The sequence below is a fragment of the Zalophus californianus genome, chromosome 13 (genome assembly GCF_009762305.2).
Source record: "Zalophus californianus isolate mZalCal1 chromosome 13, mZalCal1.pri.v2, whole genome shotgun sequence".
NCBI lineage: Eukaryota > Metazoa > Chordata > Mammalia > Carnivora > Otariidae > Zalophus > Zalophus californianus.
This window is the reverse complement of record NC_045607.1, coordinates 82,227,992-82,254,927: the sequence shown is the minus strand read 5'-3', so window position 1 is coordinate 82,254,927 and position 26,936 is coordinate 82,227,992. Positions and strand designations below refer to the sequence as shown.

At 40.7% G+C, this 26,936-nt stretch overlaps 1 protein-coding gene across 10 annotated transcripts in view; it reads right to left on the bottom strand.

Moving 5' to 3' along the window:
• Positions 1 to 26,936, bottom strand: part of TRPM3 (transient receptor potential cation channel subfamily M member 3) — an 822,204-nt gene that overhangs the window by 256,391 nt on the left and 538,877 nt on the right. For 8 of the 10 annotated variants that reach the window (XM_027615317.2, XM_027615327.2, XM_027615328.2 and 5 more), the window contains one exon: positions 601 to 680. The exons of 1 other annotated variant lie outside the window; for it this stretch is intronic. In XM_027615317.2, coding sequence (XP_027471118.1) covers positions 601 to 680 — 80 coding nt within the window. Of the gene's footprint in view, positions 1 to 600; positions 681 to 5,733; positions 5,808 to 26,936 lie in introns of those variants that run through there. One more of the 10 variants, XM_027615325.2, reaches the window with a different exon arrangement.

The following is a 26,936-nucleotide window of genomic DNA, read 5'->3' as shown; positions in this document are numbered from 1 at the left end:
ATATGACTCTACAGCCTGTATTTTAAATTGCTTGATTATGTTGCCTTTTCATAAAGGCATTTCCAGACATTCATATGTTACTGCATCCCAAATGCTTTCTACCTTATATGCTGTCAGTTTTTAAGGCAAAATCAGGGAGGTAGGTAGGATACTAAAGGTAAGGTAATAGGATACTAAAAATGTGCTTGGACGGGAATCTGAAGGTCAGCAGTCTAATTAGTAATCTGCTAGGAGTCTTTTATTTAAAAAGCTTTTTTCATTTTAACAGAGAATGTTGGTACAAACTAAGCATTTTGATGAAATGCTTAAAAGGAAAAATCAGTAACCATACTAAAAATACATATAACCCACTTATAGACAGTGATTAATTCCTTCCCAATGGGTTATCTGTTATTTTGTACAGGCTGTTAGAGAATTAACTGCCGGCATGGCATATTATGTGGTGTATACATATAATATTGCTGCAGAGATGTGCAGCAAAGATTAAAAGAAATGATCTTTGACGTTGGTTCCCTTGCAATGGAGAGTGATTACTATTGCAGTTTTTTCCCGTAATTGCTACTCTGTGTTCTCACTTCATTATAGAAATGGCAAGATTACCTATGGGGGTCTTTGGTGCTGGGTATGATGTGAACACATTCTCTTTTATAAAATGCTCTTTCTATCCAGGATTTCTGAGCCTGAAAAAAAAAAAGAAGAAGAAGAAGAAGAAAGGTGAACATAACCTCCAAGTATTTTTGCATAGGAAACAAAATTTCATAATCACGTAATAGACTAGTATCTCATAAACCGAACTGAAATTGTGGTTACTTCACACATAGACACCGCATATAACAAAATCAGTTGCTACCAGAAGTTGTTGATTAGGTCAACATTATAATATCAAGTCAAAGAAAATGACCATAATAAAAAAAATATTAGTGATGGAACCATATACAAATTCTTAATGATTTTTGAAGGCAGAAAAACATTGCTTTATGGAGGAAATGAAAAACACAGAGCAGTAGGTTTATATCCTTGTAAATAACAAATATTCAGTGGTGGGGGATATATATGTAAGTAAATATGAAGTTCTCATGGCTAACATTTCCATTTGATTTTCCTTATAGAAAGAAAGAGAAACTGGGGAGCCTGGGTGGCTCAGTCAGTTGAACATCCAGCTCTTGATTTTGGCTCAGCTCATGATCTCAGGGTTGTGAGATCAAGCCCCGAGTCCAGCTCTGCGCTTGTTGGGGAAGGTGCTTGAGATTCTCTCTCTCCCTCTCACTCTGTCCCTCCTCCCACCTCTCTTGCTCAAAAAAAAAAAAAAAAAAAGAAAGAAAGAAAGAAAGAAAGAGAAATGGTAAGAGAATTATATAATTCAAGAGCTCTAATCCATCATGATGCTTTTTCTAAGATCCTAATTAGCAGTGCTTAAATACAGAAGGAAAAAAAGGAAATGGAAGCATAAGGAAGATAAATGTCTTTATCACAGTCCAGAACTTCACAGGTAATGCTTTTGGAAGGAAGGAAGATAGCACTTTTTCTTTTCCTTTCTTTTCTTTTTTAATTCCACATGTCTTTAAGCACAGGAAGCACAGCTTCTTAGAATGGGCATTGTTGGGACTGTCCACCAGGAAGTCCGGCCACTGAGATTGGGTTCCCTGAAGGATAAAGGAAGCTCCAGCAAACTGTACCATCTTTGTTCCAAAGCACAGTGTACATCCCATAGCTTTTACCCCTTTGTTTGCCAGCTCTTGAAAAAGTACAGGAGTCTCCCGTGAGATCCTATAAGCTACTCAGAAGATTCCTTTTCTAAGCATTTAAGACAGAAGTTGTTAGAGCATCTTGTAAAGTTATTTCCATATGGTATCATCTTTAACACAGTATCAGGACTAAATTTATGCCCTTAAAATACACAGGGCCATAAAAAAATAAATAAAATATACAGGGCCAAAGTACAACTTAGCAGTTTACTTGGCCTCAGTGACCAGTGTTAACTGTTAACAAGCCCCTGTATGTTGGCTGTAATTAATACTGAATCTGCCAAGGACCCAAACATCTATATAAACTGTGCGAGGGTCTGGTTTGCTTTCAACCCTTAGGGTCCCACCTCTCTCCTCTCTCATGATGGAGTCTATGCAAGCCTGTAGCGCAGAAGGCAGTGGTTATCTCGTATGACAAAGAACATTGTAAAAGTAGCAACATGAGGGATGCTTGCACTTCTCAGTGTTTATGCACTATCTACATGAAGAGGAGCACCTAGCCTGTCTCTGAGATCCCTGGGTCCAGGTGGCCCTCTGCACCCTCAAACCACAAAGGTAACGTTTGCCATTCTGTTTGTCAGCTGGGCATGAAGAAAGCCCCAGTGTCTATTCACAAAGATTTTTCTTCTCAAATATATAGGAAAAGCTAGTGGCTGCATCTTAGCAACAGAAATGAGCTGAGCAGCGTAGATAACCAGGCTTTATCTGTGCGAAAAGCCTGTAAGTTAGACTATTCATAGGCTGTGATTTTTTCCTAGACACTGAATACTTTCATTGATAACATCTCTTGGCAGAAAGATGGTAAAAATATTCCTCACTGGACATTTGAAACCAACTTTCCCTACACCTTGGGGAGCAGGAAAGGGAGAATGCACTTTCCTTTCTTCTTTGTGGCCCACTTTGGCTAGAATTCAGAAGGATCTTTTGGGGAAGGATCTGCAAATTTTGGGGAGTGCCAACCAATACTCCCCAAGAGAAAGAAGGCATGGCAGTATTACGGATAGAGTGAGAGGTTTGCTGTTAGAAAAAGTGGCATGAGTGGGACTCTATGGGCTGGACAAAGTCACATAATTTCTGTGGTCCTCAGTTTTTCTCATCTATAAAATGGGCACAATAATAATAGCTGACACACCAAGTTGTTATCATTATTATTTGGGTACCATGTTTCAGTTCAAGAAAAGGGACCCGTGCTGGGTTGGTTCTGGTGCTAAAAGTTCAGATGCAGGTTCACACAAGAGCACTATGAACCTGCTATAATAGACCTGACCCAGTTTGATTTCTCTTTGCACTGGGGATCATAGGCTCCAAGAAGGCCTAGTTGGCCACTAAAAATGGTATATAGAAAAGTTATTTAATATCCCTGAGTCTTTTCTATAAAACGAGGATAATCATAGCCACCTCAGAACATTGTTGTATTTACCAAAGCACATGACTCAGGGAGAGCACCTGGAACTCAGTAGGTGCTCAATATTTAACACTTACAAAGGGCTCCTCATGTGCCTGGAAATATGCCATATATGTATTATCTCCATGGATCCTCATACTACCCCATGAGGGAAGTACTACTATTATATCCATTTTACCGTTGAAGAAATCGAGGCAGAGAGATGCAGCAAGTACATTTTAAAGCCAGAATTTGAACTTGCGCAGTCTGACTAGAGTTCACACTCTTACCCACTCTGCTAAACTGCCTTTCCAAATTACATATTATTGATACTAAATACCCTTGATCTGGGCAGTGCTATCTGGGCATGCCCGGGAGTGCCTTGGTTTTTGGACAGAGTTGGACTCCTAGAGGCATGACTTTATTTTTTTTTTATTTTTTTTTTTTAAGATTTTATTTATTTATTTGACAGAGAAAGAGAGAGAGAGCACAAGTAGGCAGGCAGGCAGGCAGAGGCAGAGGGAGAAGCAGGCTCCCCGCTGAGCAGGGAGCCCGATGTGGGGCTCGATCCCAGGACCCTGGGATCATGACCTGAGCCGAAGGCAGACGCTTAACCGACTGAGCCACCCAGGCGCCCCTAGAGGCATGACTTTAGACCCAGTTCATACTTGCATTTTTCCCTCCTCTTCCCTCACTTCTGTCCCCACACGTGGAGTAATACATACTCTTCTGTGTTCTACCTCTCTCTTTAGGATAAAGGATTAGGGTGGGACATTAGGAAGACATTATAATAGGAACAAGAAGTAAAAGAAGGTGGATCATTATAAGAGCTCCAACAAAGAAATGTGATTCCAACAGGATTCCTAACTTGAGAATCTGGGGGACCATGACAGATGAATTAGACTTCCCAAGGACACCTTGATTATTTGTCTCACTCATGGATCCCAGTTTCAGCTTGGAAGACCCTGGAAGTTTTAGTCAGAATTACTACATAGAGAGATTGCCAACTTGTTAGTTTTTAAAAATAAAGTAACTTGACTTATTTCAGTTTAGCAACTTAATTACCTTCTTGAAGGTGAAAATCCTACCTCACTGTTAGTGAAAGGAATGAAGATCAATTTCCATTTCTTATTACCAGCAGATTAACCATTTCCCTTGCAGAGGCATGGAAAATTGGGAGGGGGTGGGGAAGGAATGTGATATAAAAAAAATCTGTCCAACATTCATAATTGAATTGAATTCTGTTTTTGAAAGAAGAAAAGTACAATACATAATAAAAAGAGTGCATGTATAACACATGAATTAGAAATTCTACAAAATATCATGCATAATTGATTATGCTCTACTGTGGGCTTTGCTGTATTGTGCTTTTATTCAGGTCTTCAGTGTGGGCAGATACTAGATTTTTAAAATTGTTTTCTTGAAGAGGGCAAATTTGATGTATAATCATGGTTTAACTTGTTCCCCAAACTAATTACCTTTTCTTTTGTCCAAAGGCTTTGAACTGCTCTGCGTGAGCTTCATCCTTGGCTTCAATATCCAAGTAAGTTAGCTCAGAATGGCTATCCTTGTTGTTAGAAAGCATGAAATAGTTTTGACATGCCATGTTTCTTACTGACCCTTTAATTCTCTTCTAATGCAAAACTTCAACGGACAGGGTGCTCTCAAATCTTGTCTTTTTAAATATGCTTTGGAAGCCTCATGTACTCAGAAAAGATGGCTTCCATCAGACCTTAGAAAATCACTTTGTACATTCTTTTCTAAAGGTAGAACGGCCACATCACCATAACTGAGTTTGTGAAGGGCTATTTTCTTTCTTGTCTTTCTGCATTATCAGTCATGTGTGATGTGTAATAGGGAAGTGGTTTCAAAGGCTAATAATTAAAGGACTTCGTATTGAAAACAAAAATGAGGACATTCATATTTTGAACAAAGTATAATGATTACCCTCAAAGAATAAAGTACTAATTTTGCAAGTAAAATGTACAGTCAATAAAGGATACAAATGATAGAAACAAACAAAGGCTGTAAGTATTGCCTCTAAAGGGAAAAAAAAATTAGGTTATTTCATTTAGTCAGGTTTCACTTCTTTTTCACAAAGATTCTGCTACAAACATTAGTTGCCCCAATTACTCTGATGCTTTGTACTCCTGGCTCCCCACCAGCTATAGGATCAAGAACTTCTCCAGGCAGGAATGGTTTACAAGTACATACATCGAGTATGTACTAAATCTGTCTCCAGAAAGTCTTGGAAAGTGCTACTGCAATCCACCCTTTAGGAACAAAACTTAACAGAACAACAACAACAACCCAGACCAGTAATCACAAGATTAGAGAGAGAAAAAAAGAGTCCACTGAATCTATAGAACCAACCGAGTGAAGTTTCACTATGTTCCTTATTTTGAGACTCTCTTGTTTCAAATGTACACTCTGTCCTAATCGGAACAAAACACCAAAGACCCAAAGGTACTGAACGCCTGTATTCCTTTTTGACTTTAGCTTTCCTTCAGCATCAACCTGGGCATTCCTTTGGTCTTCCTCTAGGTTCCCCTGATCCACTACTGGGAGGTTGAACAAGAAGAAAACGAGCCAAAATCATTTTACCTGAGCACTGACTCTGGGTGGTGGCAAAGGCAGTCCCACGAGCAGGTCCTGTTGCTTTCATTTTGCTGTGTCTGGGGCTGGTCATCCCGTTAATAATGCTCTTATGACCGCCCACTGGAAAAAAAGCCACTTGCCCAGCTCTTCCCCCAAGAGACGTTTCAAGTAAGCAATGAACTTGGGCAGATTAGCCCCTTGGAATGTGCCGCTTTGGGATTAGCCTCACTAAGAATCCCATGGACATTCCCTTGCAGCCCTCAAACACTGCTTGATTTGAACATCTAATCTGACGCCAGAAGAAAAACAAATCCCCGGAGAGATCGGATTTAACTGGCACAAGTCCCGACAGGCTCTCCCCCCTTTCCTTTTTCCATTTTCAGAGAGAAGGCTTCTGAAAGTGTGATAAGGTGTTCTGAGTTTTGCAAAGTTCAACTCGGGAAAGCAAACCTTTCTAAGGAAACAGTGTGTTAATGCTCTGAGTGGTTCGAATACACAAGGGGCATTGTTCCTGCCTCCCCAAAGAATGGAATGATAGTGTTTCTTTAAAGAGGAACTGCTCACAGCTCTGCACGTTTCACAAAGAATAGTTTGGTCCCTGAACATGAGCCCAAGCAGAATAAAATTGGACTTGGCCAGTGGCTTTCCACAACTTCTAAAGTGTCAATAAATGATAAAACTTGTCTGATTGCACTTCTCATCCTTGGCCCCTCCCTTGCAATTGCAAATGTGTGATCAGAAACCTACACTCTCCCATTTCCCTGTGAAAAAGAGAGGAGTACTGAGCATTCCAGAATACGGACGCGGACTGAAAGCAGCTCACACCAGGATGGTTTTTGACCTGCGGTGACCCAACTGGGAGCTTCTGGCTCACACAAAAGGGGCTCTTTCAAACATCACCCAAGGGTGAGTTTTTCAGATAACCGTAGTTCTTACCTACGTAAGTGAACAAATTGGGAGGAAAAAGAGCTCCAATTTCAACAAGGCAAGAATACTTTGTAAAAAGTAAATATATAAGCATTTCATCTCCAAAGGACCGCTCTCTCCCTGCGGACAGAAGTCAGAGCAGAGAAGGGGTATTTATGGTCAACCACCTGGGCTGTAAATCTTTGAGGGCAGGGCCACTTTGATTTTCACTTTTCCCGAAAATACCTAGTAGGCGTTATGCGAATGCTCGTGGGGAGTCATAGCATAACCGGAGGACTTGTCCCAAACTTGGATGGAATCCTTCACCTTCTCCTTGCTTCTCTGCTCTTTCCAAGACTGATCTCCTTCAAACTCTGGTCTGTCGCATACTGAGGTTCCCCAGACACAAAAATCAATAAATTGCTTCAAATGACCTTCAACCGAGGAAGCAGTACATGCAAGTGGAACAGCAGACTGAGTTTTAGCATTAAACACATGATGGAGAAGTCCCTGTGCTTGTCTTCAGGAGTTTGGCTACAGAATGGTATGGAGTGACAGCCTCCATAATGTGCATCCCCACTTTTCATGTAGTGGGAACACTCCCATGCATTCTATTCTCAGGGAATCACCAGAGATGTGAGCACATAAAGATGTTCATTGCCGCTTTATTTATAATACAGTAAAATTGGAAACAAAAGGCCATCAACGGGAGACTAATGAAACTATGGAACTTGCCATTTTACGATGATCAGAATCAAGTTTCAGAAGACTAATTACATAGAGAAATATGTATCTTCACATTCTCATGTGTGAAAAGCAGGCATTAAATAGTGAATAATAATTAGATTTTTAAAATACCTACAGACATAATAGGTGGGAACTATACTAAAGCGGAGACTGTGGCTAATTTTTATTTTCTTCCTTTTGTTTTTCTATATTTTGCTAAGTTTTTTCCCTATAATCTTATATTTGTAGTCATAAAACTATATTCTTTGTGATCAGAAGGTTTCCTTAAGCTTAAGATAACAGGAAGCCACTGGGATGAGCAGTTCAGGAAGCGACTTAGGAAGAATTCAGCCAAAAGAGAGCGCCTGGCTGGTTTAGTCAGTAGAGCGTGCAACCCTTGATCTCTGGGTCATGAGTGTGAGCCCTACATTGGGTGTAGGGATTACTTTTAAAAATAGAGAAGGCTCGGGCGCCTGGGTGGCTCAGTCGTTAAGCGTCTGCCTTCGGCTCAGGTCCTGATCCCGGGGTCCTGGGATCGAGCCCCACATCGGGCTCCCTGCTCGGCGGGGAGCCTGCTTCTCCCTCTCCCACTCCCCCTGCTTGTGTTCCTGCTCTTGCTGTCTCTCTCTCTCTGTCAAATAAATAAATAAAATCTTTAAAAAAGAATAGAGAAGGGCTCAGTGGAGAACATGTGGGAAGAAAATTTCTATAATGTACTGGGTGAGTCTTCTAGAGTCTGAAGGAGGGGTGGGGGAAGGGAACAGAGAAGAGAAGGAGAAAGACCAGATGTGGGAGGGAGAGGAGGGGGAGCAGGGGGAGGAGGAGGAAGGGGAGGGGGGTGGCTGGCGGGCAGGCAAGCACCTGAGAGACACGGGGCTGGTAGTCTGTAGACCGTCTGCGTGACTAAATAAATTGGTTACAGATGATCCCTCTGATATAAGAAATACTTGCAAAATTCAGCTTTCTTCAACCTCCTTCCTCACCAGATACTACTTCAAGCCTTCATCTGACTTATTCTAAATCTTGAGTTCACTCACATTCATACTGAGCATTTTAAGTACTGCCCCCATATTTTTCTCAATTCTATTCTCTCTAGTCTTACTCATTTTTCCCCCCTTTTGCTTACTTTTCCTTTATAGGAATAGAAATATTTGATAGGGACAAGAATATGAGGCATCTTCCATGAACTTTAGACCAAAGACAAAAGAATTATCACCAGAACCATGAGCACTTTTGTTTAGAGAAAGGGAGGCCCAAGGTAAAGTCAGACCACGACGCTTTCACATGCGGTCACAGATGATCTTCAGGACCCTTTGATTCGAGAAGGTAATTAGTTCCAAAGAGACTTGTAGCTCTGGGCCACACTGTCCATATGGATCTTTTTAAAATCTTGTGCATCACCCAACAACGCAACTCCTGACAGGATATATTTCCAGCCTGTTTCAGATGTAGTTTAGAGAGAATATAATTTGAATACTAACAAGAGGAAACCACAAGGGTAATGCTGACTGTGGTTGTTCTTTATGTAGTGGCAGAGTTACCTTATTCTCCTAATTCATCATTGAAGAAAAAAAAATCACACTCGAATAGAATATACTAAAAACTTTCCACTGGTACCTAACTCAATTTTAAAAATGGAAATCAGGTTTTCTAGACGTAAAAACTAGGTTTTAAAATGGAAAATGCATATTTCACTGTTACAAAGATGTCCAAGGCATTTTTTTTTTCTGTGATGTCCACATTTGATGACAACAGTGACAAAGAGCATGATACAGAGGACGAGTCAGCAAACATTTTCTCTCAAGGGCCAGATGGCAAATCATTTAGGCTCTTTGTGGGCCATATAATCTCTGTTGTGCCATTTAACTCTGCTGTTGTAACACCAGAGAAGTCATGGGCGACACGCGACCCAACGAGCATGGCTGTGTTCCCCTGAAACGGGCAGCGGGCTGGGGCTGGTGTGTGCTGCTCAGCCCTTGGTATAGGAAAAAGCGGTCTGCATGATGGGTCTGCAGGGGAGGGGTGGTGGCCGAAGATCCAGGCTTTCATGGCACCATTCCTTGCAATTCCTGGCTCTTCCTCGAGCATGTCACGCAAGTTCTCATCCAGGTGCCTTTGCTCCTAGTTCTTCTACCTGGACAGCTCCATCCTCAGATATCCCACAGCTTGCTCCCTGAGCACATCAGAGGCCGCTAAGAGGCTTTCCTTGACAAGCTACCTGAAGGCACACTGTGTCTTTCTCACAGCCCTTCACCGTATGGGGCGGTATGGCACCTCCTTGCATCATTATTTGTCTATTGTCTCCGTTGGCCACTAGAATGTGAGTGCTTGAGGGCAGTGATTTCGTTTTGTGATTTCTGTTGCCCCAGCACCTAGAACTGTGTTTGGGACATCATAGGCGTACATAAGGACGTAGGCACATCATTTGACATACTTGCACATCAGTTCCTCACCTGTAAGGTGACAGCAGCAGATGGACTTGTATTTCCTAAAGGGGGATTTTAGGGTAGTAACTTGATGGGCATTTTTAATAGTTGGGCTTATGTTAAAATATAATATACGAGCAGTGGCTAACCCTGCAACTTAACAAATGTTATTGCTTGGGGACCTACATTTTCCCTTTTGGGGTCGTGAAAAAATATTTAACAAATTAGAGTAAAAACCATTTGTAGGTAAGAGAAAAATCATGACATGTCACAAAACAGACTGAAGGTGGGGAAACACAGGACCAATCCCTCTTAAATGTTCCTTGTTCTTATTCTAATGCCTGAAAATAAATATATGGTGGGCTCTAATAGTCAGAGTTGCAGTTGACCTATAAAGTGAAAAATAATGCCTGAGAAACATCATAAAGCTAGCTGCCACCAGCATGTTCTTCCTAAAATAACTGATTCGGCGGCCATCCCTTGGTCAGTTCCCTTCCATGGATCCCCATCCCCAGCACCATCAGGTCGCCATCAGGTATTTAAACCTTTAGGATCTGGTCCTGGATGTATCTTAGTCAAATCTTTCAATTTCCCTCCAAATCTTTGAACACATTACACTCCAGTAAACTAAATTATTGATTGTTCTCCTGTGTACCAGGCTGTTCCAGACTTCTCAACCTTTTGTTTTGTTTTTTTGTTTTTGTTTGCTTTCATTTAATTAATTAATTAATTTTTATTATATTATGTTAGTCACCATACATTACATCATTAGTTTTTGATGTAGTGATCCATGATTCACTATTTGCATATAACACCCAGTGCTCCATGCTGTATGTGCCCTCCTTAATACCCATCACCAGGGTAACCCATCCCCCCACCCCCCTCCCCTCTAGAACCCTCAGTTTGTTTCTCAGAGTCCATAGTCTCTCATGGTTCGTCTCCCCCTCTGATTCCCCGCCCCCTTCATGTTTCCCTTCCTTCTCCTAATGTCCTCCATGCTGTTCCGTATGTTCCACAAATAAGTGAAACCATCTGATAATTGACTTTCTCTGCTTGACTTATTTCACGTAGCATCATCTCCTCCAGTCCCATCCATGTTGATGTACAAGTTGGGTATTCATCCTTTCTGATGGCTGAGTAATATTCCATTGTATATATGGATCACATCTTACTTATCCAGGTGTCTATTGAAGAGCATCTCGGCTCTTTCCACAGTTTGGCTATTGCGGACACTGCTGCTATGAACACTGGGGTGCATGTGGCCCTTCTTTTCACTACATCTGTATCTTTGGGATAAATACACAGTAGTGCAATTGCTGGGTCAGAGGGTTGCTCTATTTTTAATTTTTTGAGGAACCTCCACACTGTTTTCCAAAGTGGCTGTACCAACTTGCAAAAATTGACAAGGCAAGAAACAACAAATGTTGGAGAGGTTGTGGAGAAAGGGGAACCCTCCTACACTGTTGGTGGGAATGCAAGTTGGTACAGCCACTCTGGAAACCAGTGTGGAGGTTCCTCAAAAAATTAAAAACAGACTTCTCAACCTTTGAAGAAGCTGTCCCATTTGCCTGGAATGCTAAGTTCTAGCATCTGTACTTAGTAAGTGCCTCTTCGTTCTTCCAGACTCTGGACAAACTACTGTGTTCTCTACGAGGCTTGGCTGGCCAGCGCCAGACACAGTGAATCATCACAACTACCGTTCCACTTCCATACCTTGCCCATCCTTTCATTAGGGGAGAAGTCACCCAGGGTCATAATGATTTATTTTCACACTGAAATTCATAATCAACCATTGTCAATACTCAATGCTCTGGGTCTCTTACGGTGGTGCCTCACCTAGAACATGTCCCTTTTCCTTCTATTTGTTACCCTGGTTTCTATGGGACTATGAATTCCTCATTTTTAATAAATCATCTTTGGGGGATAATTCTTTGTGGACTGAAATTATTTGTACGGAAATTCACTTTATAGCCTCTACACTTAAATCATATACAACTTAACATAAAGCTAAATTGTATTTTATCACCAGATTGGGAAAAGATTCAATAAGTTATGCTTTACGATTAAAAATGAAATTCATTTATTATCAGTGGGTCATGCTGTATAAATTATAAATGCATTCAGAATTCTTAGGTAGAGGTAACATGAATATATATATACATATATGTTAATCTCAAAGGCATTTTCATAAACCATTTAAAAATATACTTCCACGTTTCTTTGGAAAACTGTTTCTTCATCATAAAGCAGCTAATCACTACTTGGCAATAACATATATTTATAAAGAATTGTACAGTTCACAGAATGCTTTTACAAATAGCATTTCATGAAATATTCACAGTAACTCTGTAAGGCAGGTATTATAAAATTCCATTACCCAAATCAAAAACCGGGGCTTACAGTGGTTACACATCAGCCATCAGCTTAGCCTGAGAGGCTCCAAGCCCCGTGATTCCTTTCACTAGGGTACAGAGAATCCTGCATTCTTTTACATTCTGTGACTGGTTTTAGGGGTGCTAAATGATCTTTTTCTTCTTCATAGTGGAATAAGTGCATTTTAATCATCCTGATCTTAATAAAATATACACACGTCATCAAGCCTAATAGACTGCTGAAGCAATGCATGATGATGTAGGTCTCTATTTCAAAAGCATCCTGGTTAGAGTCTAGGATTGACCATTTGTTTGAATGTAATAGCTGATTTCATACCCGGTAACATAAACACCTAAAAGCCACATACATACTCTTAGGGACTTTACTGCCTTCATGGACCGAAAAACAGGACTACAGTAGTGCCGACCCTATTTCAAGGTAATGGTAGGATAAACTTCACCCAGAGAAGAAGAAAATACAAGAAAAAATTATGACCAACAAAACTATGAGAATGAGGTTTGACTCACTCCACAGGAGCCAGGAAGTTTAAAATGCTGAGTCATTTGTTAGAAATATCTGTGTAATAGTATGGGTGCACAACCAGTGACAGGCTGGGGGGGTGGGGGGGAGAGAGGGAGTCGTGGTTTCTGTATTCCTGGAGGCTGCCCCCATGGGAAATACAACTTTGTTTTCTGTCCAGTAAATGACGAGTGGGGGCCAGGTGATGTCCTCCTCTACACTCTTAATCCTGTTTACGTTTCACTACTCACTCCTGTACTCTTCTTTGTCAGGAGCCAAAGAAAGAGGCTGTCGTGAAACGGAAACATTTTGTGTTATGTAGAAATGTGGAATTTATGTGACTGTATCATAGATTCAGAGGCTAATCTCCATTTTGTTTACCTCTCTTGCCCTGGAAGGACCAAGATGTCGAGAAGCGGGTGAGGATGGATACGTAGTTACACTTGTATTTGTATAGAGTTCCCACATCAGAATTTACTGCTAAGGAAACCAGGGTCCCTTTCCCTGCCCTTCCCTCCTGCTCTCTCTCTTTCTCTCTCTCGATATATAAATAAATACATAGATATATAAAATTTACAATATATCCAAATATATATTCATATTTCCATATTTCCATTTTTATATTAAGACATAATATATTCTACATTTTATGTTACTATTTTTATACTGTACTCATATTTTTATATTTGTTTTTAATTTTACATATTTTATTTATAAAATATATTTTATAACATATTAAAATGTATTTATAACATTATATAACATGTACATATACTTCTAAACATTTGTATATATACACATTTTTCAATTATTTTTAGTTCCTTTATCATGAGTCCTAGCTACTTTAAAGGCTTCTGGTTTATTTGTGATACTGATTTATCTTAATCAAGGAGGGATTTCAATTCTCAGGTCAAACTCTGTATCCTCACAAGGGACAGACTTAAATCTGGCTGTGGGATTTTAGTTCTGAAGCCCTGATTTTCTTTATCTATTCAAAGCTCTTATAGAGCAGAGCCCGGTAGAAAAGTCTGACTGGTCAGGAGTCCCGAGATACACATCCTAGCTACGGCTTGTTGAAAATTATGCATGTACCTTGGGGAAGTGACTTCATCTTGGTGGTCTCTTAGGTCATCCCCAGTTCTTAGAGCTGAGGATTCAGGGAATCAGAACCCAACAACACTGCCCTCATTACTGTGTACAGAGTACGTGCAGAGGCATTTTGAAATAAGGTGTTTTTGTTTTAATTTTTACAAATTCGTGGAACCATTATTCTTTCGATAACAAACAAAAATGTAGCAGAGCACGAGGTTTTGTGCCTACCAAGACAAAGTACGTAAGGAGATTTGAATTAATAAATAATCCCTGAAAGAATTCTCACTAGATGCCAACCATTCTTAAGAAAGCCCCTGGTGTAGCAATCTGGCACACACGAGCTGTTCTAATTCTGTTTCAGTAAGATTCCAAGTATTATTAAGACATTATTACAATTAGTTAATAAGTTGACATTTCTAAGTTCGGTCATTGAGAGAGTTTTCAAGACCAGAACTTGGTGTTCTCTTGATCTCCTCCACCACCAAATGGTGAATCAAATCTTGGTGATCATGGAGGTCAGACTACGCAGAGACTGCCAATGATTGGTGCTTCTTCTTCTTCTTCTTCTTTTTTAAACCTAGCAATCAAGAATTATTTAACTGGAGAGGCTGAGATCAAATCAATCCCATTTTTATCATCAGAAGCAAGTTATAAGCAAACAGGTCCAGTGACGTAAATGCCAAGCTATTCCTCTTACTCTCTGGAAGTGAAAAATTATTAGATACTAAGTTAATGCAGTGTAAATGTATTTCTGTCTTATAGCCATCTTTCTTGGTCAAATTACTAGATTGTTAGGTAGGAAATAAATCCATCCACATAAATTCAGCCTCTGGTTATGTTGTACTAAAGTTTTAAGACAGTTCAAGGTTATTAGGCCTAGCTTCAAAATCCTGTCAATGTCTTCCCTTACATACTCACTACCAACCTAAGCTCTATCTTTTTGATTTATCCTTATCTTACTATAATATAAAATCTCTGTGGAAGATTTTAGGCCCTGGAAGACACAGATACATGTATTAACTTTCTCTAAATATATTGATTTAAATTTGATGCACATGGAAATGAACACAAATACAAAAGTAGGTGTAAAAACGGTAGGTAATGAGAAATATAGATTTAATCTCCAATTTGTGTGCCATTGAATGGCAACGGGATTTTTTTTTTCTCCTCTATTTCTTACCACCTCACCTTACTCTAATGTAGAGAATTCTCTCTTTTTTTTTTTAAGGTTTTATTTATTTATGTGTGTGAGAGAGAGAGAGTGAGCACAGAGGGAGAGTGAGAGGGAGAAGCAGACTCCCCACCGAGCAGGGAGCCCGATGTGGGACTCGATCCCAGGACCCTGAGATCATGATCTGAGCCCAAGGCAGATGCTTAACTGACTGAGCCACCCAGGCGCCCCAAAAATTCCCATCTTTGAATGTTTGATACCAAAATGAATTTCCGATAGCACTATTCTTCTGAAAGAAGTTATGCTAATAAATCTATTTCAAAATACATACTGTGGGGGCATCTGGGTGGCTCAGTCGGTTAAGTGTCTGCCGTCGGCTCAGGTCATGATCCCGGGGTCCTGGGATCGAGTCCCACATCGGGCTCCCTGCTCGGCGGGAGGCCTGCTTCTCCCTCTCCCACTCCCCCTGCTTGTGTTCCCTCTCTTGCTGTCTCTCACTCTGTCAAATATGACAGAGGTAGCTGTGGTAGCTTCCTAATTTGTCCCCCCAGTTCACTGTCCATCCAGCAATAATCTTTTTTCCCCTCTTATTTAAGAGACTTTGTTAGAGCAGTTTTAGGTATGAAGAAAAATTGAGCAGAAGTACAGAGAATTCTCCTATATTCCCTCCCTCTACTCTCCCCATGGTTTCCTTATTTAACGTCTTGCATTGGTGTGCTACATTTTTTCCAATTTATGAACTGACACTGATACATTTTCATTCAGTTAAATCCACAGTTTACATCAGGGTTCCTGCTTTGTGGTATACAGTTCTCTGAGTTTTGCCAAATGCATAGTATCATGATTCTATCATTGTGGCATCATATGGAAGAGTTTTAGTGATGACCATTTAAAATAACGGATTAGTTGCGGCACCTGGGTGGCTCAGTTGGTTAAGCATCCGACTCTTGGTTTTGGCTCGGGTCATGATCTCGTGAGATCGAGCCCTGCATCAGGCCTTGCAGTGGGCATGGAGCCTGCTTAAAATGCTCTCTCTCCCTCTGCCCTGCTCCCCCTACACACTCTCTCTCTAATAATAATAATATTAAAAATAATAAAAATAATGAATTAGCTCATGGCATCCCATCTCCCTGGCCCCAAAAATCATCCAGGGATTTCTCACTACTTCTAGAAGAAAATTTAGATTCCTCAGCTGGTCCCAAGCTTTGCATACTTTTCGCATCCCAGCTCACTACCTCCGGCCACACCAACCTTCTTTCAGATCTGTGATTCCTCCAGATAAAGAGACAGAAGAGTAAAAATGACACAATATAAGTTAGTCTTAAATTTGAACTAGTTTTTGAGGAAATATAAACAGATAATACTCATGACCTGAGTGGAGGAGGCTGTGGATGATTTGATGTTTCAAATGTAAATTTTCTTAAGTAGCAATTCTCTACAGATTGATTTAATTTGCTAATGTGATCTATCCTAGGAATCCTATTGGCATATGAAGGGTAAGTGTGGTAACTATTTTGGAAGTAGAGTCAGGTCATTAATCATTGCGAAATCATAGAGCAGAAACCAAGTACCCTGTTTCACTGATCAACTTAAACTCCAAACCTTAAGTTTGCAAGAGATCTTAAGTCCTTCCTCCAACATTTAGTAAAAAACTAACTTCTTTCTGGCGAATGACACCTTGTTTCTAGCTCATGATCTAACTGCAAAGGAAAGTCATAAAACACACACACACTCACATGAAATTCCTGACTCCGGACTGCTGTCCCTGTATTAAAATATGGTATGTGACCATTCATTAAAACTGTCTCTTCAGGTAAAGGCATATAATAGACTGTAGTACTAGTTGATTTTCACACACACAGACATACACACACGCACAAGATAATACTGTTTCTTCTGTTCAAATAGGTATTTCTTTTTCCTTTTCCTTTTTGAGTACCACGTGTCATACTGAGGTGTGCATTATTGTTAAATACTGAGTCTACCTGAGGTCACAGTAAATGAAGAACAGTGATGAACTATAGGACACATATGAACACACATGTGTGTATGTACTTTGTCCCATTTCAAATCCCAGGGTAAGTTATTTGAAAGTGAATTATTATGAGAGAGGGCATGCATTTCACAAATGTACAAATCCAATACTCCACAAGAGAGAACCAGGTAGAGAAAACAATTTCTTTATGCTAACAGTTTTAATGCAGAAGTCTTTAAACAACCATTAAGAATAAAATGTAAACAGGGCGCCTGGGTGGCTCAGTTGGTTAAGCGACTGCCTTCCGCTTGGGTCATGATCCTGGAGTCCCGGGATCGAGTCCCGCATCGGGCTCCCTGCTCAGCGGGGAGTCTGCTTCTCCCTCTGACCCTTTTCCCTCTCGTGCTCTCTGTCTCTCATTCTCTCTCTCTCGAATAAGTAAATAAAATCTTTAAAAAAAAGAATAAAATGTAAACAAAAGCTTAGTTGTGGACTTGCTAATTGTACTTCATTAAAGCTGATGCTACCTGGAGCTCTGACTCTTAACCATTGCATGGAGAATCTGAAAATGGGCAATCAGAGCTGCATTCACTTATTTTTTAATTAATTTACATCAGCATTCAAGAACATCTGTCGAACACTGATCACGTGCAAAATTGTTTTAGTTGCAGAACTACAAAACTTTACAAAGACCCTGTATCTGCATTTTGGTTTATACTGTGTGCTAGAACAATGCTTCTCAAGCGATCTGCGGTGAAGGATCATTATTTAAAAAAACGTTCAATTACAAACTGATAGTTTTGAAAAATGCCACGAAATGATGCACTTGGACTTTGTGGCAATAGTAAACTGCTATAGGAATTTTGGAATGTTTATTCTCAGCTTTTGCACTTCTCTCGTCTTTCACAAACAGGTTGTGGACCAGCACCAGTTCATGGACCCTAAAGCCCGACCCAATGTGTAGCCCGTGAACCAGCAGCATCTGCAGCGTCCGGGAACTCTCTAGAAAAGCAGATTCCTGGGCCCCACTCCAGAACCTTCGAATGTGCACCTGTGCTTTAGGAAAATCTCCAGGTGATTCCTTTACATTAAAGCTGGAAAAGCACTGTTCTGAAGGGCAATCAATCAGATGGATGAAAAGCTACTATAGGGGTGCCTGCGTGGCTCAGCTGCGTAAGCATCTGACTCTTGGTTTTGGCTTAGGTCATGATCTCCGGGTCCTGAGATTGAGTCCCGCGTGGGCTCTGCATCCAACAGGGGAGTCCGCTTGAGATTCTCTCTCTCTCCCCCCCCCCCTCTGTCCCTCCTCCCACTCGTGCTCTCTCTCTCTCTAATAAATAATCTTAAAAAAAAAAAAGAAAGAAAGAAAAGCTACAATAACATAAAATAATAGCAATAGTAGCAGATTTATAGCCCTTTCAATATGCATATATATACTGGTCTAATTACTTCCTTATATTAACTAATTTGAACCTAACAAACCTGTTAAGTAAGTGCTTTTATCGTGCTCATTTTGCAGACGGGGACAATGCGGCAGTAGAAGTCACACCTCCTGTTCAATGTCACACAGCTAGGGAGCAGGATCAGGCACACGGAATAGCTTAAGTGATGTAAGAGATGCAGAGACAGACTGAGCTGGGATGTTCAGAGGAGGGAAGGGTCACTTTTGGCCAAGAGAGGAACTGGAGCTGGGTCTGGAGGACCACTGGGGCTCTTAGCGTAGAGGAGGCACTTAAATGATTTTTGTTGCATTTCTTTGAATTAATTGACTTTTGTCCTTCATTATTTCTCTAACTTCAGGGAGGTGGTTTCAATTTAATGAGCTGTTCGTAGGCTTTCCACTTTTTAAGATATAGCTTTAATTTTCCTTTCTTCTCCTCTTTCCATCTCTACAATGGAAAGTGTTTTCTCCCGAGCTTACAAGCACTTTGTTCCTTCCCTGCCTGTTAAGGCTTTCTATACTTCTTGATGGTATGCAGTTATTCTATATCCTCATGCTCATTTAAAGCTGGGGCCATTATCTACTTAGCTTTTTACTCTCTTCCCTAACCCCAGTGCCTGGTACCTAATAGACCCTCAAGAAACATTTGTTAAAATAATGGATAATATTACACAGTTATCAAGAAAGAGATCAAGCGACTGTGGATGAAGCATGCTTTAAGATATTCATTAATGGAACACCTCACTCTTCCATCTTCCTAACCTGTTCTGCACCACTGGAACTGTTGAGCCTTAAATACTGGGCCAAATGTACTTGTCGGTCTTAAGGCTTCACTAATGAAGTGGCTGAGTGGTTACGCTGGGTCACGTGTCCGTGCATGCACCCAAGCACGTGGTTTTTTTTTTTTTTTAATGTTGTTGGAATCTGGTAGACACACTCCAAGTTCTGCTTTCACCAATTCTACATTACAGAAAACATGCTGGAAAGCACTGAAAAGAGAGAAATATATTAAAATGTATCAAATCTCCACCCTTCCTTTGACTGGCATTATAGCTTATTAGCACATTTGAAGGACAGTGGGTCCATGCTATCATTCTTGAATGCATGGGCCTCCAAATCAATATTTTGGGAGCCTTAGGAAGGCTTTTGATTGCCATGTTATTTTGAAGGTACACAAAGTCTTTTCTTAGTGTCAATAGATGTCATTATTTAAATTCAGCCGTTTGTTTAGTATAATTGCCCATCAATTATGTTTTCCCACTGAATTTAGATCATGTTATACCACTCCTTTGCTCAAAAGTTTTCAGCTCTTAGAGAATAGAGGCTGATGGTAGATGATCCGAAAAATAATTTTAGTCAGTGTCATTCAAAATAACAGAGATCAGGACTTTTATTTCTTAGGTAGCCTTTAAATGAGAGTCCTTGCTAGATTCTGTTTTATCCAAAAAGAAAGTTCTGCATTTTCTATGCTAAAAAAATGAAATTGCTTCACAAGAATCCTAAATGGCTGGATGTTAGTTGGTATTTGCATAGGTGTGGAGTTGTGTGTGCCCTGGACAGGTTTAAATGATAAATTAGTCCACAGATTGAGGACAACATCTTGAAGTGCTTTGTTCAGTTTAATTCTAGGGCTCCCTTTCTTTGTATTCTTAGATGCACAATTCCTACCCACATCTGTACTGCTCTGCCCATTATTTAACACTTCAGACCTAAGTGATGAATTCCTCAAGACACTGTTACTATCAACTTGAGCTTTTGTGCCAGACATCAATAAAAGAAATTTGGAGAATATCTGCGTGAATGCTAAACCACTCGGTTGGTGCTTCTGTTCCTACAGTCCTCTCTTACCTGGACTGCTTAGAAAGAGAGAGAGAGAGAGAGATGCAATGATAGCCTGCTTGTGTTTCTGATTATGACTGAGGACAAAGCACTTCATTGCCTCAGTTTCTTCTTTTGCAAGCCTAAAGCAAAGTGCCTATCTCTTATTACCTCCCACGGTACTGTGGTCTGAATTGATAATGTACTGACAGCTTTGGATTCTCTGAGTATCATATGAAGACTTGTTAGCTACAGTGCGAGCTTGTTGTATGCAAAATAAAACATTCCGTTAAACTTTCTTTGTATAACAGTGGCTGAATTTAAGCAGTTTTAAATGACATTCTTGTTTGTCTTATACCTAAATGTCAATTTTCTTTGGATTAAAAAGGCACTCTATAAATTAACGTGACTAAAAAAAAGGACACACACACACACACACACACACACACACCCAATGGGAATTTTTCTGAGCTTAAGTAACATGGAATTTGATTACACAGTGCTTTTTGGGGCTCAGCTACATCAGGCTGTAGACACCAGGCAGGCTGATTATGACTTAAGCATTGTTTCAACGTGATTTTGCAAAGGATTTCATTTAATGCAGATTAGTAACTTTATTAAGCTGTTGATAATTGAAGCCTCTTAGGTTTGATAAGTACCATCCAGCAAGGTAGATTAGTGGGGTTTAATTTGTTGCTCTCAAATAGCAAACAAAGACTTAGCAGAATAATTACATCTCCTCAGTGGGCTAATAAAAGGTGACATCACAATGGTGCTTTAGGCCATTTCTGCATTTCTGCAGTTTCCTTTGGAGCCCGGCCTTTAGAGTTCTGTGCATTTCTCTCAAGCGACACCCAAACCTAGCACCTGTAAATCACTTCGCTTCAAGAGCAATTACAGATGTAGTCACATGAAACGTGAGCCCTGAGCTCAAATATTCACCTCAGAGCAGGCTATCTTCTACCTTAGTCATAACTTTTCCCTGAACTTTTTCATTCATCCCCTTGTCCAGATTTTAAGTCCCTCAAGGGCAGAGGCCAGGTCTCTCATGTGAGTCCTTAGCAACTGGTACAGCATCTGACTGTTGTGACACTCAGTCTGTGCACCAAATTAAGAAATTATTTTAAATAATTACAAAGTATGCTTGCAAATAACATTATCACCAAACTTTCAAATTCCAGGAAGTTAGTCTTAGAGGGGGTATCAAGTTGTTGTTTTAGCCAAAAGACTGAATCAACAGAGGAAAGAGATTGTATCAATGAGTGAAATGATGATTTATTATCTGATAGATTCTTGCCCACACAGAGCATTTAGCCCAAGTCAGTTGGCTAAACAGATTAACTTAGTGTGTTAACATGACCCAGTCCTGACTTCAGTTGATTTGGTGGCATGCATGAGGAGAAAGAGTCCTTATTCCGCTGGACTGCTGGTCTACCATATTTCTAACGGGATCACCAGCCAGACAGTGGAAAATGCTACAATGGGGGAGCTGACATAAATAACATTTCTTAACAGGAAATGCCAAAGCTGTTTGCAATGGCTGTAAATGAATTTCTAAAGTCAGTCTTTTTCTTTTTCTTTTTTTTCCCCCCTCTTCTATCCCTGAATATTAGAACATCAGCAAGACTGCAGGTGTGGAGACTCAGGCCTCAGGGACAGATACTGGATTTTTTCTCCATTGCCTTTTCAGGCAGTTTCCTTTTTCAGAGTGACACCCCAAACCTCAAACTTGGCAAGCAATGCTGAGTATTCTGGGAGATATCACTTTCCTTAAAATTAATTTAAAACTCAATCCCACTTCCTTGTCTCCCACTTCATTCTCTAGATTGCATGAGGTCTACATTGAATTATTACAAAGTTATCCCTTAAAGATTCTACCAAGTGACTTAGCAAGGATGCTTGGCTGCAGGTCATGGAAACTCTTCCCCAGGGACATTATGATAGCATAAAGAGCAAAGGAGAATGAAACCCGAGTGAGTAGTGACTTTTTTCCAGACTGCAGACCTTGTAAACCATGGACCCATTTCCCAAGGCAACATCCCTAGATATGTATGTTTCCTATACCACAGAACAGAATAGAATGGCAAGAAACTTCAAAAGGATACACAGGTAAGAGTGCTAAAGCCAGGAGTTAGAGTCAAGTATTTATACCGGTATACCTCCTAGAGCTCTCAGTCAGTGCCTTTCGGTCCACATGTAGCCATTTTTATTATGATACTACCTCCTGGCCCAGCCTCAGTGGTCAGAGGGGAACAGATCAGTGGACCAGTGATGGTGCCTGACTCCACAGCAAAAAACTGCTAGGTGGGCCACTCCCTTTGACTTATGCATTAGCCCCCAAAGAGAAGCTGATCATTCGTATTCCTTTCCTTGGAAATTCGAACTTAGACACTTGGAAAAAATATGAGCCAGGAACCATGGGGAACTAATGCAGGGAAGTCTCGAGGGAGAGAAAAGTTCCAGAAAGGCAACAACACCTGTGGCTAAGTAGAAACTGGAGGAGGGGAACATACGCATCATCAGAGTCCTCTATAGGACCCATGGAGTTAGAAGCAGAAATGCTGTGTCTGAGAGAGAAACCAGGTAGCCTACAGAAGACAGAGAGATGAAGGGAAAAGTCCTGCTTCCTGATCTTTTTCCCATTTCAATTCCAGTCGATTTCTAGGCTCACAGTAATTTCCTCTCTCCTGAAGTAACTTAAGTGTATTCTTACTAGTGCAGCTAGGAGACGTACCAGTAAAATCAAATAAGCCAAAAGAGACCAAAAAAAACCCCTTATTTCTTCATAGGTCACAGATCCAGCTCTCAAGGGCAGCATCTCATTTGATCTACCTGAGCGCCATGGTGGAAGAAACTGACATTCGGAGAGCGGATACGACTTGCTCAAGGTCACACCACTAGCAACTAGCAAAGCCAGGATTCAAGCCAACGATTCTGACCCAGACACATCATACTCACCGCTCTGTGTGGAAGGCAGAGTTGGTTGCCTTCTAAGATGAGAGTATTTTCATCTCTGGAAAGGGGCTAATTTGAAGGACAAGTACAAAAAAGCTGATACATTCTGTTTGTACCAGCGGCAGGATCCGAGGTATGATTTTGCATTTGGAATCACAGTGTTCGCTCTGACATCCATGGGTCTTGGCTGTGCCAACGTTTCACTTAATGGGACGAATCTAAAGGAACGTGACTTTCAACATTTGGGCAGTTACTTTCTGGACTGTATTGGAAAACATAGTTTAAGGATCTCAAGAAATATAGGGACAGATATTTATAGTGAAATCCATCCCCTTTGGGCTCCATCCTTTGCCGTTGTTGACAACAAAGGGCTTCCCCGGGTCTCTTTCGGTATTCGGGCATGGTTTACAGTGATCTCTTGCAGGGACGGTGCCCAAATGCAAACTCATCAAGTTGCTTTTTGACAACTCGTTTTGTATGTTCTTTCTGTATTACAAAAGCTGTGCTGATTCAGTGAGGGCCTTCTGGGAAATAGTTATACAAGAAGAAGAAAATACCTATTACCTCTAATCCCGACTCCCACTCAGAGAGAACTCTGGTAACATGTTGGCATATGTTCTTGGTTGAAAAGTCTAAGATAGCCCAGAAGCCTGCAAGACAAATGTCTGATCTCCCCCCTGGGATGCGGTGACCCAGGGAGAGCATGCAGAACTGAATTAACCATTCATCTGAGAATGTGCTGACCAGGCATGTGAGTGGCAGGACTAGCAATGGCCCCAGCATGGGACAAAGTGTGCATGTGAAATGTGAAGGTGTGCCTTCTTTCAGGAGAGATGCGGTATTCATACAAATACCCCAAACAGTTCCTGTATACAGAAGACACACCTATACCTTTGTTTTTGCAACATCTCAACTGTGTTTGCTTTATGCCCCTGCTTCACAAGCTGGGGGACATGTATTCTTCTAATTTGAGTGATTAAAAAGAATCACGGCAATCTGGGAGATAATCATAAGCATCCTTGACGCGTTAAAAAACAAGTGTAGGAATCAAGGATTTGAGGGGGATCTCCTGCTGAAAAATTATCCCAGGAGCTTGTGAAAAACGTGCATGCTGGTCTCTTGCTCATGGATTCTGCCCCTGTCAGTAAGGTGCGGTCTCCAGCATCGCAGTTTTTAAGTAACAACCACAGATGATTCTGTGAACGACTCTCTGAGATACACTGCTAACGTTTCCTCTTGGTCACTGGTTGGGGTCTGAGTTCCTCAAAGTTGTCTACTTAGGATTCCTTGCAATGCACCAAACCCTCTTTTGCTGCTTTACTGTAGTCTTGTCATCCTGCTCCAATACCGTGACTGGAATTTTCTTGCAGGGCTCTCTGCCCTCAGCCCCCTCTCCCTCTTCCATCTTCCCTGGTACCATAGAAATATCCTCTGAAACCAGAGTTTCTCAATCCCAGTACTACTGGCATTTGAGGCTGAATAATTCTTTGTTGTGGGGTGCTGTCCTGTCCCTGTAGGGGGCTTAGCAACATCTATGGCCTCTACCTACTAGAAACCAGTAGCATCCCCACCCCCAGTTACAACAACCACAGTTGTCTCCAGTCATTGCAAAATGTCCCTTTGGGGTAAAATTGACCTTGGTTGAAAATCATAGTTCGCAAACCTTAGGGAAGAATGCGCTGGTCTCCTCTATTGTATAAATGTTTTACCACGGCATTCAAGCACCTGTGTGACTTGTCTCCAAACCACACTTCCAGCCTTGTCTACTGTTAAACTCCTCAGTGACCCTCACTCTTCACCAAACTGAGCCATTCACACTTCTGTACATTTGCTTCTCCTTTTTCTCAGGCCTTGAGTACCCTTTTCTTTTTCTGCTTGCTTTCCCAGGAAAACCTGACTCCTTCAAAGCTTAGCTCAAAATTCATCTTCTCCAAAGTTTTTCTTGATTTTTTCCTAATTCTGTCAACTCCCTCCTTGTGTACCACATGTTCACCTGTGCCTCTATATAGAGCTTACTCAAACTTGTCCTGCAACCAAAGTTTTGCCCGTCTCTTTCCCTTGGATTGCAAAGACCAGACCTTATTTCTGACCAGGTCACTATCACTTAGCATAGGGAAAGCACAAGTTGGCCCTTAATAGTATCTAAATAAGTAAATAATATATAAATAAAAATGTGACATATAAAGCCCACCAAAGAAAGTTAACATTTTTTAAAATCCATATATTGTAACTGACTCGCAAGGAATAATGGAAATAAAACTAAATGTGTGTACTATAGACCTGTAGCATTATGCTTAGAGCCAGGGTATTAGCCATCAACATATCAGAACAGTCAAGTGGCATTAAGTCCTTAACTAGACTTATGTTAAAACTAGTAAGAACAGGTGACCAAACTACCCATAAGCAGCTTCTATTAAGTAAAACCATACACCCCCAAACCAGCCCATAAGCCATTTTCACTTTAGTATTTTTCTTTTCCTTTAATAGATATAAATTATACGTCAAGTCATCTTTGAAAAGGACTGATTCAGGTAGGTGCTGTGTTAGCACCTATGGTGGATTTGTTACAAAGAGAACTCCCAAGGAGTCCGGGGTTTTAGGAATTACTCTATTATTGGTTTAACAATTGCAGTAATTCACAGCAATTAACTTGTCTACATTTTCCCCTCATTGCCTTGTGCCCTTTCTTGCTGTTGCATAACAAATGCATCCAGGCCACACCTACCATCCAGTCTCAGCCTCTAAAGCGCTTATTTCTACCACCTTAACTACCTGGAATTCAGAGGGAGATGGGAGACCAGGGCTTCAGGGGGTTGGGGTGGGGACTATTGAGGAAGAAATGTTGGTGGTGGGAGAGGTCCTCTGAGAGCTTTTGTTTTCATTTATAAGGTGTCAACATTTATAACTGATAATCTGGAAGAAATAAAACCAAAACCAAAGGTAAAGAGGCCCTTCCTTCCTCATGAAAATCTATAATTCTGCCTAGGGTTTACCAGTATAAGTCCTATGTCATTTCGATTTCTTTAAACACATCACCCGCGTCTAGCTGGTTGGGTTCCTGCTCAGAAAGAGAGAGGGCTGAGAACAGGAATTCAGGTGACTTAATTTAGGTTGGTCCAGGTCTTATTAAGTCCAAATTGTGGCACATCTACATACAGTCTTCTTCCTAACTTCGGTGTTGAAGTTACAAAAGGGAAGTGTGAGATGATTTACGTTCTGGAAAGATCTTCGAAGAGCTAATGGTTCACTGACAAAATGATTCCTGACTATATTGTTCCTTATCTGAAGTGCTAGTAAAACAGTGGGAAACAATATAAGGATCGTAAGTATAAAAAAGGCTTCCTGTTCTATTTTTAAAGAGCATTCTGGAATGGATATGTGATGCAAATCTTACAGGTATAATTTGATGCTATGATATTTATGTCAGTATAAAATGCCTTCTTTTGATGAGTTATTATAGAAGAGAGGTTCCCTGGATATCTGCAATGACAAGAAGAAAACTCTGTCAGGGAACTGTAAGTTTCCTAGTCCTGTAGTTATGAGTCTTGTCATTTATGTCGCAGGGGAGTAAGGCAGCTCATACAAATCTTGGATTTTCTTGCCGTCTGGTTATCTGTTTTTCAACGTCCGCTTTTTAAGTTATCAACCCACTTATTTCTTGTCACCAGATGCTGGTTTGGTCCCTTTTACCTCTGTGCCATAACACGTGTATGTAGACTCACATGTGCATGAAGACTTAAATTTGGTCTGAGGCAGAGATATTACAAGAGTCTATCAAAGACCATGTATCTTTCCCATAACCATCAT